The sequence below is a fragment of the Danio aesculapii genome, chromosome 9 (genome assembly GCF_903798145.1).
Source record: "Danio aesculapii chromosome 9, fDanAes4.1, whole genome shotgun sequence".
Taxonomy (NCBI): Eukaryota; Metazoa; Chordata; class Actinopteri; order Cypriniformes; family Danionidae; genus Danio; species Danio aesculapii.
Genome location: NC_079443.1, coordinates 2,844,434 through 2,863,882, shown reverse-complemented (window position 1 = coordinate 2,863,882; position 19,449 = coordinate 2,844,434). Strand labels below are relative to the sequence as shown.

The following is a 19,449-nucleotide window of genomic DNA, read 5'->3' as shown; positions in this document are numbered from 1 at the left end:
ACCTTAATAGCAAACAAATAAGTTACATTTTAAAAATATATTATTACATACACTTAAAATACACAAAAATACAACTAACATACACAAAAATTATGATTGCTGTTTGTTGAAAGTACTTATATAAAATGAGCTGATTCAACACAATTCTTGATTTATTTTTATTTTTGGGACAACTTAAATGCTTCTAGACATGTGGCGGTAACCGGTTTCAAGGTATAACGTGATTTTAAAAAGTCAAGGTTTTAAAACCGCTAAAATTATCTGATATATCGTTCCCAAGTTTTTAAAAAATGTATCTTTATGTGTTGTAAAGAAATCTGTGTTTTTTTAAACTAACGAAGAGAGCAAAAGTCGAACCGGGTGTTCCGTTTCCCCCCCATGTCCAAAAAAACATGTGGTCTAGGTGAATTGTGTAAGCTAAATTGTCCGTAGTATATGAGTGTGAATGGGTGTGCATGGATGTTTCCCAGTGATGGGTTGCAGCTGGAAGGGCATCCGCTGCGTAAAACATGTGCTGGATAAGTTGGCGGTTCATTCTGCTGTGGCGACCCTAGATTAATAAAGAAACTGAGCCGAAAAGAAAATGACTGAATGGAAAATAAAATAATGAAAATAAATAAATAACATTAATAATATTAAAAAACAATAATAACAACAAATTAATAAATAAAATAATTAACATAATAATAATTATAACAAATAAGTAAATAAAATAATAAATAAATGAACAAATAAAGAAAGTAAGAAAGAAAAACGAAAAAAATAAGAAGAAATAAAATAAATGAATGAATAAAAGTAAACAAATAATAATAATAAAAAAATAATAATAATAACAACAACAACAATAATAATAAAAATAATAATAACAATAATAATAATAATAATAACAACAATAATAATAATAATAATAATAATAATAATAAGAATAACAACAACAATAGTAATAATAATAATAACAATAATAATAATAACAATAATAACAATAATAACAACAACAACAACAATAATAATAATAATAATAATAATAATAATAATAATATTAATAATAACAACAACAAATCAACTCCTACACCCTCCTTGATAGGACTCCAGAAATCATGATGCATTTATTTCTTCAATCTTTTTCCCTGCACCCTAACTGACTGTGTCTGGTGCGGAGGAAAGCTTTCAACAAATACAGACGAACACAGACAGACGCACAGTGTGAGACAGACAAACCCCATACCTGGCAGGTGTGTGTGTGTGTGTGCGCGCAGCGAGGGCAAATGGCAGCGTTGGCGGGGTCTGAATGCAGTGTTTTTATCCGACTCAGTGATGCGGAAGAGGAAGCCTTGAGATGCGCAGCGCTGTTGTGTGGATCTGACGTCCTGAAAATAGAGACACACACTGACTAGATCACCACTGTACGCACTCTCTCACACACACACTTGCTTCATATACAGCTGAGGACAAAACTATTAGCCCTCCTGTCAAATGTTTATGCTTTTTTCAAATATTTAAGTAAAGAAATCTTCACAGTATTTCCTATAATATTTTTTCTTCTTTAGAAAGTCTTATTTATTTTAGCGTATAATTGAATAATACCTTTTTTTTTAAATTGTAGGTTGATATTATTAGCGATCTTAAGATTTTATTCGATTGGTTATCTAATAACTCGCCTTCACTGTAAAACTTTTACTGTCAATTTTACAATACTTACTGACAATTTTGGTTAAATTACAGTAAATCACAGTAAATTTTGGACTGTAAACAGTTTGATTGGCTACAGAACAAATCGCTTTTGTCCAATAACTTGCCTTTTCTGTAAAACATTTACTATATATGTACATTTACAGTAAATTACCGGTTGCAGTAAAATACTTAATTTACAGTCAAATTTGGTTGCCAGAAAATTTGTAAACAACTCAATTGGCAACAGAACAAACCACTTTTGTCCAATAACTTGCCTACATTGCAAGACATTTACTGTAAATTTACTGTAAATTACAGTAAATTTGTGTTGCCAATAAGACTGTAAACAATTCAGTTGGCTACAGAAATAACCACTTATGTCTAATAACCTGCCTACACTGTAAAACATTTACTGTACATTTACAGTAAATTTCTTTAAGTAAGTTAATTTACAATAAACTGCTGTAAATTTTGGTTACAAATAAGAATAAACAATTTGATTTGCTACTTTTGTCCAATAATTTGCCTACACTGTAAAAGCTTTACTGTACATTTACAGTAAATCATCGGTTGCAGTAAATTTCTTAACTACAGTAAATTATTTTACAGAAATTTGAGTGGCCAGTAAGACTGTAAACAATTCGATTGGCTACAGTACAAATCACTTTTGTCCAATAACTTATGTTCATGTACATTTACAGTAAATTACTGGTTGCAGTAAATTAAGTACAATAAATTAATTTACAGTAAAGTACAGTACATTTTGGTTGCCAGTAGAACTGTAAACAATTTGATTGGCTACAGAACAAACCACTTTTGTCCAAAAACTTTCCTACACTGTAAAATATTTACTGTACATCTACATTTACAGTAAATTACTGGTTGCAGTGAATTACCTAATTACAATAAATAAATTTACAGTAAAGTACAGTAAAGTTTGGATGCCAGTAAGACTGTAAACAATTTAATTGGCTACCAAAGAAATCACTTTTGTCCAATGACTTGCCTACCCTGTAAAACATTTATTGTACATTTACAGTCAATTATTCATTTAAAGTAAATTAATTTACAGTAAATTACAGTAAATTGTGGTTGCCGGTAAGACTGTAAACAATTTGATTGGCTACAGAACAAACCTCTTTACAGTACACCTACATTTACAGTAAATTACTGGTTGCATTAAAATTCTTAACGACAAGTAAATTAATTTACAGTAAATTATGGTTGCCAGTAAGTCTGTAAACAATTAGACTAGCTACAGAACAGACCATTTTTGTCCAATAACTTGCTTACACTGTAAAACATTTACAGTACATCTACATTTACAGTAAAATACGGGTTGCAGTAAATTACTTAAATACAGGAAATTAATTTACAGTAAATTTAGGTTGCAAGTCTAAACAATTCGATTAGCTACAGAACAAACCACTTTTGTCCAATAATTGCCTACACTGTAAAACATTTACTGTACATTTACAGTAAATTACCAGTTGCAGTAAATTACTTAATTACAGTAAATAAATATACAGTAAATTTTGGCTGTCAGTAAGACTGTAAACCATTTAAGTGGCTACAGAACAAATCCCTTATGTCCAAAAACTTGCCTACACTGTAAAACATTACTGTACATGTACAGTAAAGTACCAGTTGCAGTAAATTGCTTAATTACAGTAAATTACTTAATTACAGTAAATTAATTTACAGTAAATTACAGTAAATTTTGGTTGCCAGTAAGACTGTTAACAATTTGATTGGCTACAGAACATACCACTTTTGTCCAATAACTTGCCTACACTGTAAAACATTTACTGTACATTTACAGTAAATTACCAGTTGCAGTAAATTACATAATTACAGTAATAAATTAAATAAAATCATTCTTTTCATTCATTTCTAAAGCTGAATGAACCGCTAACTATTGCGCCAACTATGAGAGACTTGCTTTGTTTACAAAAAATAAGTGGATCTAATTGGATTTGCATTGCAAACATTAAATAAAGTTAAAAATGCATTATTTTTTATTTGATATATTAGGTTTTTGGTTAGTTATGATACTCCCAAAATTATTCCGAATAAATCCGCAGATTTTTTTTTTTTTTACAAAATTCTGAGCAGAAACAGCAAGAAAAATGTTTGTCTGGCCCTAGTCATTAGTAATTATTAGTTAATAAAGTGATTAAGTTTATATATGCGTTGAAAAACATCTCACGAAATAACATTTTTAAAAGAATTAACTATTTACAGGAGGCCAAATCATTTTGTGTTCATCCGAATGAGGCTTCAGGACACAAAAGGCCTTTAATCCCGTAATAGAGGAGCTGATTTTGGGATCGGTGGGTGAATGGTTTGTGCCGCGGCCTCATGTGGAGCGGTCAGAAGAGTGACCGTCTGCTCTTCACCTGCTGCTGCCAATGAGAATCCAGAAACGCAAACAGCAATAGGGCTGAAATTGCTTTAGATTGATGACACGGGGCTCCAGGTTCGTTGGCTGGGGCCACAATAACGCAGCCAATCTGACAGCAGCAAATCATTCAAGGGCACTTTAAGAGTGACCTCTGGAGGAGTGAAGGAACCCATCTGTACGCAGATACATAAAAACATGGTCAAGATCTGTTTAGACTTGACGGAGATGAATTATACACAGTTGAACCAAAACTATTCACCCTCCTGTGATTTTTTTTTTTCAAATATTTCCCAAATGACGTTTAACAGATCCAGGAATTTTTCACAGTATTTCCTATAATATTTTTTCTTCTGGAGAAAGTCTTGTTTTTTTTTCAGCTACAATAAAAGCCGTTCTTAATATTTTAAAACCATTTTAAGGTCAATATTATTAGCCCCCGTAAGCAATATTGTTTTTCAATCGTCTACAGAACAAACCACTGTTATACAGTGACTTGCCTAATTACCCTGACTTTAGTTAAGCCTTTAAATGATACTTTAAGCTGAATACTAGTGACGGGAGTGACTACAATCACATGACTGGAGTGATGATGCTGAAAATGTAGCTTTTACTGTACAAAAATGCAGGGTTTCACATAATTCATTCATGTTGTCCCAACATAAATCGCTTAAATTAACTAACATTTAAGCGGATTGAACATAAAACAATTAAGTTGTCCCCCCAAAAAATTCAAGAATTGTGTTGTTTTTTTCTCAAAAACTTTTTTGAGTGTTGAGGGATAAATTACACTTTACAATCTATTAAAACAAGAAAGGCGCAACCCAGTACTGGGAAACACCCATACTCATACACTATACAGACAATTAGGTTAATTAATTCCCCTATAGTGCATGTGTTTGGACTGTGGGGGAAACCAAAGCACCCGGTGGAAACCTAACACGGGGAGAACATGCAAACTCCACACAGAAACACCAACTGACCCAGCTGGGACTCGAGCCAGTGAGCTTTTTGCTGTGAGGGCACAGTGCTAACCACTGAGCCACAACGCCACCCTTTTAAATAGCAACAACGTGTAGAGGATAGTAATTTATAGTAAACACTAGTGTTTTTTTAAGCATACTATATGCATATATTACAGTATTTACAACACTCACATAATTATTTTCGCTGCTTGTTTAAAATGAGCTGAATCAACACAATTCTTGTTTTTTGGAACAACTTAAATTTGCTCTTAAGTTTGTAAAACTATTAAGTTAAGCTAATCGATTTGTGTTGGGATGTGTGTGGAACCCAGCATTTTTTACGGTAAACATACTGTTAATTAATGCTACAGCGTAATGTAGTATTAACTATAGTAACCTGTAATAAATACTGTGGTTTACTTTAGTTTTTAGTGGTGTATTCCAGCCTGATCTCACAGGAAAACGTATTTTACGTTTTATCAGTTTAGTGGCGAATTCGTACGAGTTCAGTCGTACTAAATTGTACGATTTTAAAAAGGAGGCGTGGCACCCAGCCCCACCCCTAAACCCAACCGTCATTGAGAGATGAGCAAATCGTACGAAATTGTACGAATTAGATCGTACGAATTAGCCACTAAATCAAAAAGTTACGAAATGTCATGAGATTGTGTTGCATATTGTGGTACAATTTACTATAGAGTTTTAGAAAATTACATTATTCGGTGATTTGTATATATTACTATAGCTCTTGTGTTGCCATAGCAACTATAGAATTTGCACAACAGTTAAATTCAAGTGCCTCGCTACACTGTGGTTCAAATCCATATTAATAAATTTGTAAACAATTCGATTGCCTACAAAACAAATGACTTTTGTCCAATAACTTGCTTACACTGTAAAACGTTTACTGTACATCTACATTTACAGTAAATTACTGGTTGCAGTAAACTACTTAAATACAGTAAATTAATTTATAGTAAATTTAGGTTGCCAGTAAGTCTAAACAATTCGATTAGCTACAGAACAAACCACTTGTGTCCAATAACTTGCCTACACTGTAAAACACTTACTGTACATTTACAGTAAATTACCGGTTGCAGTAAATTACTTAATTACAGTAAATAAATATACTGTAAATTCTGGCTGTAAGTAAGACTGTAAACTATTGCCACCCTTTTAAATAGCAACAACATGTAGAGGATAGTAATTGATAGTAAACACTAGTGTTTTTTAACCATACTAAAGTATACATATATTATAGTATTTACAACACTCACATAATTATTTTCGCTGCTTGTTTAAAATGAGCTGAGTCAACACAATTCCTGATGTTTTTTGGGACAACTTAAATTTGCTCTTAAGTTTGTAAAACTATTAAGTTAATCGATTTGTGTTGGGATGTGTGTGGAACCCAGCATTTTTTACGGTAAACATACTGTTAATTAATGCTACAGCGTAATGTAGTATTAACTATAGTAACCTGTAATAAATACTGTGGTTTACTTTAGTTTTTCGTGGTGTATTCCAGCCTGATCTTACAGGAAAACGTATTTTACGTTTTGTCAGTTTAGTGGCGAATTCATACGAGTTCAGTCGTACTAAATTGTACGATTTTAAAAAGGAGGCGTGGCACCCAGCCCCACCCCTAAACCCAACCGTCATTGAGAGATGAGCAAATCGTACGAAATTGTACGAATTAGATCGTACGAATTAGCCGCTAAATCAAAATGTTACAAAATGTCATGAGATTGTGTTGCGTAATGTGGTACAATATACTATAGAGTTTTAGAAAATTACATTATTCGGTGATTTGTATATATTACTATAGTTCTTGTGTTGCCATAGCAACTATAGAATTTGCACAACAGTTAAATTGAAGTGCCTCGCTAATTGTTTTTGTAAACAATTCGATTGGCTACAAAACAAATGACTTTTGTCCAATAACTTGCTTACACTCTAAAACATTTACAGTACATCTACATTTACAGTAAATTACTGGTTGCAGTAAACTACTTAAATACAGTAAATTAATTTATAGTAAATTTAGGTTGCCAGTAAGTCTAAACAATTCGATTAGCTACAGAACAAACCACTTGTGTCCAATAACTTGCCTACACTGTAAAACACTTACTGTACATTTACAGTAAATTACCGGTTGCAGTAAATTACTTAATTACAGTAAATAAATATACTGTAAATTCTGGCTGTAAGTAAGACTGTAAACTATTGCCACCCTTTTAAATAGCAACAACATGTAGAGGATAGTAATTGATAGTAAACACTAGTGTTTTTTAACCATACTAAAGTATGCATATATTACAGTATTTACAACACTCACATAATTATTTTCGCTGCTTATTTAAAATGAGCTGAATCAACACAATTCATGATGTTTTTTTGGGACCAAAAAGTATTTACTGTGAATTTTTAGCTTTTTTCCTTTTTTTTTTTCCAGAATTCTTTCATTTTCCTTCGGCTTGGTCTCTTTAGGGGCAACTATTCCAACTATTCCAGCATATGATTTACAAAGCGGATGCCCTTCCAGTTGCAACCCAGTACTGGGAAACATCCATACACACTCATCCACGCACACTCATAGACTACAGCCAATTGAGTTCATCCAATTCCCTTATAGCGCATGTGTTTGGACTGTGGGGGGAAACTGGAGCACCCGCAGTAAACCCACGCCAGCACGGGGAGAACATCTACACAGAAATGCCAACTGACCCAGCCAGGACACAAACCAGCGACCTTCTTGCCGTGAGGCGACAGTGCTAACTACTGAACCACCGTGTCGCCCTATAATTAAATACATAATATAAAAAGAAAACAGTAAGAAATATGGCATGTGTTTTCAGAAGAGTTAAAAAATCCAATACTGTGTAATAATCCCGATTTTATTGTTCTATTATTATTTATAGCAATAGTTTATTTATTTATTTATTTATTTATTTATTTATTTAGTGTTTTGCTTTACTTAATAACATGGTTTGCAAAAGACACTAAAATGTCATTCTGTTTAACAACGGATCATAAAACAAAACAAAAAAGAAATGAAATCTTGGCAGGTTTTATGTGCTACAAATATAGTCTGATGGCGACTTTAAAAGGATCACAGTGTGGCCACATAATACTCAATAACTCTCATTTTAAATCCTTATACTTTGCCATGATCTTTCAAACCACTATAGGCTTCGTCAACAAGAAGTCTTTTTAGGATTTATTAGCTCTTTTTAATTCATTCATTCATTTTCCTTCAGCTTAGTCTCTTTATTAATCAGGGGTCGCCACAGCGGAATGAACCGCCAACTTATCCAGCATATGTTTCACACAGCTGATACCCTTCCAGCTATAACCCAGTACTGGGAAACATATACACACTCATTCACACTCATACACTACGGACAGTTTAGTTCATCAATTCACCCATAGCACATCTGGAGTAAACCCACGCCAACACGGGGAGAACATGCAAACTTCACACAGAATTGCCAACTGACCCAATCAGGACTCGAACCAGTGACATTTTTGCTGTGAGGCAACGGTGCTAACCACTGAGCCACCATGCCACCCCTCCTTTTTTAAATTCAGAATACAAAATTCAGTGTGATGACATGCTTTTGTATAGTTTAAAAACTACAGGTCAAGAATAAGTGTTTCATTTATAGCCCATACTTAAAGGGAAAGGCCACCCCAAAATGACAATTTCTTCTAGATTTACGCACACTACATTCTTTTTTATGTTTAAAAGAACAAAGATATTTGGAAGAATATTTGGAGGAGAAAAGAGCAACTGACATCCATAGGAAAACTATAGTATAGTATAGTATAGTATAGTATAGTATAGTATAGTATAGTATAGTATAGTATAGTATAGTATAGTGTAGTATAGTGTAGTGTAATATAGTGTAGTGTAGTGTAGTATAGTATAGAAGTAAAGGGCTCAATCATTCATTCTTTTTTCTTCAGTCTTTATTTCAGAGTACGCCACAGCGGAATGAACCGCCAGCTATTCCAGCATATGTTTTACGAAGCAGATGCACTTCCAGCTACAACCCAGTACTGGGAAACACCCATACACACATTACGGACAATTTAGTTTATTTAATTCGAAGTAAATCGAAATCAGTTTTAAACATTTTTCAAATTATCTTCTTTTGTGTAAAGTAGAAAAAAAGAAAGCCGAACAAGTTTGTGGCAAGTGAAGGAAGAGTATAAATGACAGAATTTTCATTTTTGGATGATCTATCCCTTTAATTTATGTGAGTTGTGCTGATGTTTTAACATTTGCGAATCTGGGCCAGAAAAGTAGTACAAAAATACATTGTATGGGTCAAAGTTATTGCAGAATATTATTAGAAAACAATGTAAAGATCGTGTTTTTATGACAATATTTAGTACATTTCCAACTGTAAACATATCAGAACTAATACGCCTTGCTATATTTAATCTGGTGAACCTTTTCCTCAGTATTTTGATTTAATATATCTTTTTAATCTTCCTGATTTTGATTTAATATATCATAACATACTGTACCATACAGCTTTCAGATGATGTATAAACGTCAAGTACCAAAAATGTAGATTTGTGATTGGTTTTGTGGTCCAGGTTTACATTTATCTTGTGTCATCATACTTAAATTGCTGCTTATTCAAGTACTTATTTAAAATTAACTGAAAAATCACAATTATTTATTTTTTTGGGGGGAGGACTACTTGATTGTTTAATGTTCAATCCACTTAAATTTGTAAAAGCAGTTAAGTTAACTTAATCGATTTGTGTTTGAACAACATGAAGAGATGGTGTGTATTCTTTTTACAGTGTATACAAAGTATTTTCATATAACAGAAAAAATAAACCCAAACAGGTTTGTGACGAGTGAAGGGAAAATATAAATGACAGAATTTTCATTTTTGGGTGAACTATCCCTTTAATTATATGAGTTGTGCTGATGTTTTAACATTCATGACCCTGAACCAGAAAAATAGCACAAAAATACATAGTATGGGTCAAAAATATTGCTTTTCGACTTGCTTTGCAGAATATCATCAGTAAGATATTTACTACATTTCCAACTGTAAATATATCACAACTTAATTTTTGATTAGTAATATGCCAGGCTATATTTAATCTGGTGAACTTTAATGGCAATTCTCTCAGTATTTTGATTTAATGTATAAATTTTTAACCTTTATATTCCCGATTTTCATATAATAACATACTGTACCATACAGCTAGCATTTAGATGATGTACGTCAAGTACCAAAAATGAACATTTATGACTGGTTTTGAAGTCCAGGTTTACATTTTATATGTATTCGTATATACTTAAATTGCTGCTTAAAATGAACTGAAAATCACAACTATTGTATTTTTGGGGGGACACCTTAACTGTTTAATGTTCAATCCACTTAAATTTGTAAAAACAATTAGGTTAACTTAATCGATTTGTGTTGGGACAACATAGATAGTGTGCTTTCTTTTTTTACAGTGTACTTACAAATAATCCACTGTATGCTGGATTCCATACAATCGATTTGTGTTGGGACAACATGAAGGAATCAAGTTAACTTATTAGCTTTTACAAATTAAAGTGAATTGAACATAAAACAATTAAGTTGTCCTGCCAAAAAACTCAAGAATAGTTGTTGCAGCTCATTTTAAATAAGTAGCTTGAACAAAAAAAGCAAGCGTCATTTTTAGAATGCCATAGAATGATATTGAGTAGCATGATATGGTTGCATAGTGTGATGTAAATTTGTTAGTAATGTTAATATTTCATAAGGGCTTTAATCTAAATAATTCAATCAGCTTCTGTCTTCTTAATAGCGATAAGTAATAAATCCTTCGCGCCTCTGGAGATCTCAGACGAGTCCAAACCCAATTGGACAGAGCCGTCAGTCACACGGTCAAGCAGAGATGAGCAGTGGTGGACCGCAGTCCTGCTTCCACACACCACCGTCCCTCTGCGGCGGAAATTACAGACGGCAGCCCGCTCGTGTAGTGTTGGAGCCGCGGCAGCTCCGTCAACCGAGGGATTTTTCACTAAGCACCTGTTGGCGAGTGTGTTTATCTGAGCTGGATCCTCCGCGCGCCGCAGACACGACCGAGTCCCGAGACACCGAGCAACCGGGACAAATGCACTTCTCGGAGGCTTAATAAACAGCATGAAAAGCTAATAAAGCTAAACATATTCCGGGGGGCACATTGACGTCAAAACGACATCAAAAAAGGCACATTGATATGATGACAAAACCTTACGGTCTATTTGACATCGACATTTTGATGCTATTTTGACGACCAAAATGGACCTATGTATCTGAATAGATATATTAGAATAATTTAATCACAAATGACAAATTTACACTGGACTTTGCATGCCTATAATGCATATAAACTTGCTTGATGTCAAATGACTTCCAATTGACATCTAATATTGTGATTTTAAAAAATCGATAACCATATTAGATGTCAATTTGATGTCATTTTGACATCGAGGTAGTTTTAATGCATCTTAGGCATAAAAATCTACAGTAAATGCATCATTTGGAATTGAAACATTCAGATGAATGAAACTTTTCTTACATTATAATACTTTTTATGTTATTTTGGTGGTCAAAAGGGCATCAATGTGCGGATGTCGAATAGACGTCAAGATTTTGACATCAAATCGATTTGCAATTTTGACGTGTCTTTTTAATGTCTTTTTGACATTAAGGAGCCCAGCGTATTAATTAACTTCAAACGTAATATTAACAACGACAACAACAATAATAATAATATTAAAATCTATAAAAATAATAATACTAAAAAACACCATATGATGCTATCCTCACTGCTAGACATTAACACAGAGGGTGGAAGAATCATGACATTCACATGCAAATTTCGAGAAGTAGTCATGCGTTAATGTGCGCGGTGTCACCGTTGCTCTATTGTGACACGAGCCTCAGACACGCGGAGAATAGCAGATAACATTCACCGGCCACTTAAGAACAAACACGACAGCATTCGCCATGACCTGCGTGCTGCCTGTCAGAAAGATCCGGGCTCTTGTGTCTCACTGCTAGCAAAAAAAAAAGACCAAATAATCAAATCATAATAAGATCACCATGTTTGGATACCGAAATGGCACAAAAGGCTGTAACCCTATAGTCATTTCTGTTTTTAAGATGAAATACTCGTGGGTGATGAGAATGCAGGGAGAGAGAGAGAGATTAGAGAGAAAGAGAGAGAGAGAGTCTGAGAGCGGGCCCCTAAAATGCACCTGACGCTGGACTCTGTTTACACCTTATAGATTGACAAGTAGTTTTGATTGGTTTAATTGCGCAGTCAACAACTGTATTCATGGCTGTCACGTAATAAAATGTGATCTTCAGGTGAGTTGCTTGTATAGCCGATTGTCGCTCACAGCGCGCGCACTTGTTACTGGCGATCCCTGCGCGTGAACTAAAAACAATGACAACAACATATCGAATAGCATTTGAGTTCTGAGGCTAGTAAATATGAATGCATTTAAATATTAAATTCGGATCGTTTATATCTACCTGAAGTAATTGAGGTAAAGCAAATGTTTCTTGCTTGAGTGTGGAAACACAAAAGGAGCTTATCTTTGCGCGCTTTTGTTTTGCGCCACCACACAACCCCGTTTCCTTTCAAACGGGTTTATTAGAAATAACACAGCTTGCACGTAGATTTATTCCTCATGCCAAGCCAGTATTTGCTTAGAGAGCTCATTGGACATGCTCGAACCTGTCAACGGACATAACAAGCGTTTGTTTTATTGTCAAAATCACCAAGTGCGCAAACACGGAGCTGATCTTAGAGACATTTAATCACAAACCCAAGCGGGGCTAGGTGCCTAGAGATGTGACACTATATGCCAAAAAAAAAAAAGCAACTGAGATGTGAGTTAATATTTGTTTTGACTCTCTTTGAATTGTTAGAGGGAGGAAACCAGGCTGTTTGGGGTGATCAAGTGAAGGACCTGTAGTAGAGAGGGATTTAAAATGAGCCAGATTAGTTAATTATCCACAAATGCGCTTTTCCTCTTAAGGGTGGGGACAAATTAATCCCAGCGGCAACCGACAAAAAAATTCTCCTCTGAAAAGCCCTCTCTTCGCGGATGCAGGGGTTTTTGGAGGAGCGGGCCAGACCCTTTTAATGAATAGGTCCGGATTAATCATTCATCTTGTGTTGTTTAAGGCCGTGATGGATGCATATCGTCACTCAGGCTCAAGACAATGGATGCACGGCGTTTTGTTCTTACCAAATAAATCACTCGTATTGTTTAAGGTACATTGATCAATCTAATGACTTGTAATAGGCTCCTAATTACGCACGGAAAAAGTGCTCGTAAGCCACAAGCCGGACTGTGTGTGTGTGTGTGTGTGTGTTTATAACACAAATCTAATTTTAAATATCCAGATGATATTCTGATGATATTAAAATGATGATATTCGTGATATCTCGCAGTGTTTGGAGAATAATTTGTTTTAGCTAATTCAATATATTTGGGTTTATCGAAACAAACAAAAACAAATCTGCTAAATTAATAAATTTAGCTTCATATTAAATATGTTGTCCAATGTTCTTCGTAATAAAATAACTAAATTTAGCCTATTTAACATATAAATGCCGACTATCTATCTTCCATTGACAGAAGCCAGTCAATGAGGATGTAATAAGTCATATATTAATCGCGAGTGTTTTTCACATCTTGTCGAAATGTTCAGAAATGCACATTAGTCATTTGGTTTTATCCCAAGTGTGAATAGACATGCATACGCGCGCGCATATACATAGCCATCTAAACATGTAACCTAAACCTCTCCCGAGCCTCAGGCCAATTTGTTTATGCTGAACAGACGTTTAATAGTGTTAATTGTTCCTCCGTCAATTTGCGGTGATTGCGCAAATCAAGCGATTTTCGAGACTCCGCCGCTCGGATTTGAATAAATTGTTTTATATTCCCCAGCTCTCTCCATAGGAGGGAATTTAAAGCAAAGCGCTCCGGAGTAAATTGCATCCAGTCTGACTGGCAGCGTTCAAGCGCTATAATGGAGCATTATTTGGTCATTTTGAATACTGTAATGCACAGCGTTTCGTCGGGGCCATTCTCAAGAAAATTGCTTTAACTTTTAAAAGGAGGCGATTCACTCCAAAGCAGACCATTGTTACATTATGTCATTACCCTTAAATGTTTTAACAAGCAGCGCAAAACACTGCTATAATGCATTGATCTTTATATACAAAAGAGCAGTGCTGAGGGGGAAAACGTACCCTAATTATTAATGATTTGATCTGTAATCTAACAGAATGTTATTGTATATATTTATTCTGATTAGTTGATATTATTATTTATTTACTGTCTAATTTAACGCTCTAACTTCTTTGCATTGGTTATTTATGCAACATAATAAAATATTGTTGTTTAATTTAAGATTTTATTTGGAGTCATGTGCTCGCGTGTGGTTCTGAAGGTATTTAAAGCAGCGCGCGCGCGCATTAACACCCCCAAACTCTAACCTGCGCCCCCACATCCCTCCCTCTTTTCCCTCTCTCTCGCTCTCTCTCACACACACACACACACACACACACACACAACACTTTCAACAAAAGTCTAACACACCTGTTGTGAGATCAGTGTTGTCACTCCGTCCTCTTCATCCAAGACGCTTTCTTGCATTTCAGCGACGTGTTCTAATTTAAAAGTTGGACATATTATAAATATTAAACAAACTTAAGGTATACTAGGACTCAAATATACTTTAAGAATAAAAATAAAAGCGCACTGACACTGTAACACTCATGACTTTGCATTCACATGTGAACGCATCACACACACATAACGCAAACGACTCTAATCTAAATGTATGGTTTTAATGCGTACATCAAATAATCCTATTAATAAATCATGATAATATACATAACAATAATGCGATCACATTGAAGCTGCGCGCGCTGTGCACACGCGTGAGAATCCTTCAGTTTAAGCACATCCGTCAACACACACGATACAGATATTTGAGGATATCATGCATAAAATCAAGATGAGACGCTTACCATCGGAGGATGTCTATTAAATACCAATAAGAGCTGAGCACTATAGTCTGTGCAGAAACTGCGCCTTGATGGCCATGTGTGTGTGTATATATATATAAAACGATGAAAAATAGCTGATGGCTTATTGCTTGACAGTGGGATCAGTTCCCTAGTCATTGATTGACATGCAGCTTTAGTATTTCTGTCATGGTCGCGTCGCTTATTGGTCGGAGGCGCCTCGTCTCGCGCGCGGATTGGCTGAGCGCTGCAGCCAGCTGTACTTCAAAGCACGCGCTCACTATACAACACGAGTAGAGAGAGTAAAGCTTCAGCGCACTGTCCCGCAGTCACACTGGAACACTGAGTCATTGTTCTTCAGCTAGCTGTCTAGGAAAGGCCCTGGATATGGCTACGTCTATACTTGGGGTAAGTAGGCAAATTCTGATATATTTTAATTCGACGTTTTTTTTATTGTTATTCTTTTGTCGTGGTTGTTAGCATATCACTGTTGCTTGCTCGCATTTAAACTTCCAAACAACTTTTAGATGCATTCCTAAAAACAACTGTTTACCATTCACAAAAACGCTCTTGTTTTTTTTTTTTAATAAAGAAAAGAGAGTTTTTAGAATTATTATATCATAATAATCGCTATATTATGATTAATCTGTGAAATAACATTAATTTTACTGCAGAAAGATCGCTTCTTGGTTAAAAATGTAAAAATATTAAAGCACCAAAATTAAGTATGTGTTAGTAATTCATAAATACTGAAGATTTACAATTATTAAATAAAAAAACTCGTTTTTTAAGACGACGAATCTGCGCATTGAGCGCTTTATTCGATGTTTGGGTTTTATTCGGGGGAGTCACTGGCACTTGTAAAACTGTTTGATTCTCACACAGCCCAGCTATGTTTTACAGTCTAGTAAAGAGCATAAACTTTTCATCCAAACAGGAAGAGCCTCGGTTTGGAACTACCCCTTTAGCGATGCTGGCTGCGACCTGCAACAAAATTGGCAACACCAGTCCCCTCACGACTCTCCCCGACTCCAGTGCGTTCTCCAAAGGCGGATTTCACCCTTGGAAGAGATCCTCGTCGAGCTGCAATTTAGGCTCCAGCCTGCCCGGATTCACAGTCGCCACAAGCCGAAGCACCTCCGGACTAACGACCACCACCGGCACGGGCAACAGCGCGTTCTGCCTGGCCTCGACCTCTCCGACCTCGTCGGCTTTCTCCGCCGAATACAGCAGCTTGTTCTCCAACACAACCAGCGTTTCTTCGCAGGACTCAGGACAGTCTGCGTTCATTTCCAAAGTTCACTCTTCTGCAGACACTTTATACCCGCGCGTCGGCATGGCGCACCCGTACGAATCCTGGTACAAGTCCGGCTTTCACTCCACCATTTCGGGCGATGTGGCCAACGGGGCGTCCACGTGGTGGGACGTGCACACAAACCCAGGCTCGTGGCTCGAAGTGCAAAATCCAGCAGGCACTTTGCAAAGTTCGCTGCACTCCGGGACCCCCCAAGCAATCCACTCCCAGCTAAGCGGCTACAACCCGGACTTCTCCAGCCTCACGCACTCCGCGTTTAGCTCCACCGGCATCAGCCCCACCGCGTCTCACCTCCTTTCCACTAGTCAACACCTGTTGACGCAGGAGGGGTTCAAAACTGTGATTCCCACATACACGGACGCGTCAGCCACGAATGCCATGATATCAGGCGCCAGCTCTGGCATCGGAACTTCATCCAGATCCTCCAGGAGATACTCCGGGCGGGCCACATGCGACTGCCCGAACTGCCAAGAGGCGGAGCGGCTCGGGCCTGCAGGCGCCAGCCTGCGGAGAAAAGGACTTCATAGCTGTCACATCCCGGGGTGCGGGAAAGTCTACGGGAAAACATCTCACCTCAAAGCGCATCTGAGGTGGCACACCGGTGAGAGGCCCTTTGTGTGCAACTGGCTTTTTTGCGGTAAAAGATTCACCAGATCCGACGAGCTCCAGAGGCACCTGCGCACCCACACCGGGGAGAAGAGGTTTGCGTGCCCGGTGTGCAACAAGCGCTTCATGAGGAGCGACCACTTGAGCAAACACATCAAAACACACACCGCTGGAGGCGGAGGCAAAAAGGGAAGCGACAGCGACACCGACACCAGCAACCTGGAGACCCCCAGGTCCGAGTCGCCCGAACTGATTTTGGAGGGTGTAAACCCGCGGGTCACGGTCAAAGATCAGTCTCCGCACCACGAGTCCTGAGCACGATTTTACGACAATGACCTCAAAGCGGTTGTTTCTCTCTCCCCCTCTCTCTCTCTCCAAGGTGAATCAAGAAAAGGAAACGGGTCTGGAGTATGTGACATTTCTTTAGACTTTTGCATTGGAAAGAGTGAATTCAGTGCAACACTGGCTATATTTCTGCTCCGCACAGACAAACACCTCACCTTCCAGGACGATTCAAAGTCTCGGAAAGGCACAATAACAGTGGACACTCGGTGTGGAATCAGTGCGCAAAAGAGGAACTAAATAGCCTAGCTTCGGCTGAGCTAACTGTGTACATATATCCACAAAAATATCATGTTATTTTTTTTCTCCTCCTGTAAATGTTACTTATGACTGTTTTGTGGTGGATCCTGAAATTCAGGGAATTTTCTTTCCTTTCGACGCACTTTGTGGATGTCAGTATGTATGTTACACAGCTATTTAAAATTCATTTAACCTTTCCTTTACCAGGCTTAAAAAAAATATATAAATGTTTAATTGTATAAAGTCACGCTTATAAGGCTTTCATTTTGTAATTAAAGGGATTTAAAATCGAAAGCTTGGGTTGTCTGATGCGAATGTTTTCTTAAAAATTCACCCGAGTCTAAAATTGCATTTGTTTAAAAGCCAAACGCAGACACCGCGCGTAATCAAAGCGAATATTTATTTACATTTTAGGGAAATTAAAGAGTACGAATTAAACATGACCATATAAAATAATAATAATAAAGACTCGTTTTCCCCAGTGGCGTAAATCAATATAGTTAATGCCCCGGAAAGGCATTTTTGTCCAAATGAAAATCTTGTTAAATAGTATTAATTATGACTTGGAGCACATCGCAGCCCCATGTGTCTTGTATTGGCGATTAGGGATTCGTGTCTTATCAAATATCTAATTACTCTCCGAGACATCATTTGTTCAGCAGCTCTTTATCGCGCATTTTCCAAGGGGATTCGGTGACAAAGGGTCTCTGAATATTTATTTGAATTGCTCAAATTAACTGCTTAAATTTGCATGTCAAACGGAAAATGTCCATCCGAGAGAGGGCTGAAGGCGTAAAGCGTCGTTTAGCTTTTATAAAACGCTACACTTGATTTGGTGTTATGGGAACAGTTTTCCCCCCCTTCTTTCTTTCATTCTTGCCTTTTCTGGATGGAATGGGGAAACGGGGAGAGAGGCCTTATGCAAATGTTGGATTTAAAATGCTCTCGCAGTCAAATGGTCTCTGGCTGTTATTTGAATATCAGTGGCCCTGTACTGAAAAGGTTCAAGGATGCTCTCTGACTTCTTTGTGTTTATCCAGTGCAGCGTCCGATCCCACTGAAAACCCGGCGGAATAATTACAGCTCGAGCCCTGCCTGGGAACTCGTTAGGGCTCCAAACGCTTTCTGTGCTACAAGGTAAATTGACCAGAAGGCAATAGACTAAAATTATTTTCATTTCCTTTTGTGCGGTGGTGGCCGGTGCCGAAAAGGCAGCATTGGAGAAGAGGGGGAGAAAATGCACAAATAGAAAATGGCCCCATTATCATTTAATGACCTCGTTGAGGAAAAAAAACTGATATTTTGCAAAAAATAAAAATAAAATAAAATATTTGAAGCTTATAAATCATAAAATTGAATATCGCGGGTTTTAAAAATCTATTTTTGACTGACAATAATTTAGGCTGTGTTTTCCCCAAATAGCAGGTGTTCAGAACACAACTCGCAGCCTTTTAAAAGTTAATGTAGGATGCAGCGATTTTATTGCACACAATTCAGAATTTGTGTTACGGAAATGAGCGCTATTTGGGCGTGAAGGCATTCACGAGCACGCTTTACAATTATATGGTTCTATTAAGATTTACAAACGGGAGCTTATTCGTGGACAAGATCTAAGTGCTTTTCAGCCTTTTGGAAGGGCCTGATGCGCCTGGGGTTGCGGACAGTAGCGCTGTCACTCAGGGCCTTTTGTTCGGGGTTTTTCTGGAATGCCCTCTGACTGAGCGCGAGGCAGAAGTCAGCTTTGTTTGCGCGCGGTAATAAAAGAGAGATCAAAGAGGAGCGCCGCTCCGGCCGCAGCGCGGGAAACTCATGCGCCGTGACTCTTGTGCGAGTTTCCCGCGCAGCCG

General features: G+C 36.9%; 1 protein-coding gene and 1 long non-coding RNA gene across 2 annotated transcripts; one reads left to right on the top strand and one right to left on the bottom strand.

Annotated features, from left to right (window-relative positions):
- Positions 1-1,124: 1,124 nt before the first annotated feature.
- Positions 1,125-15,265, bottom strand: LOC130234434 (uncharacterized). Its single transcript, XR_008838312.1, has 3 exons — positions 15,103-15,265; positions 14,669-14,739; positions 1,125-1,367 (listed from the first exon to the last, which is right to left on the bottom strand). It is a non-coding gene; the product is annotated as an uncharacterized LOC130234434 (long non-coding RNA).
- A 137-nt stretch (positions 15,266-15,402) lies between these two features.
- Positions 15,403-17,896, top strand: sp9 (sp9 transcription factor). Its single transcript, XM_056464712.1, has 2 exons — positions 15,403-15,507; positions 16,037-17,896. The coding sequence occupies exons 1-2, from the start codon at positions 15,487-15,489 to the stop codon at positions 17,333-17,335; spliced, it is 1,320 nt and encodes a 439-aa protein (XP_056320687.1). The 5' UTR covers positions 15,403-15,486; the 3' UTR covers positions 17,336-17,896.
- Positions 17,897-19,449: the final 1,553 nt, after the last annotated feature.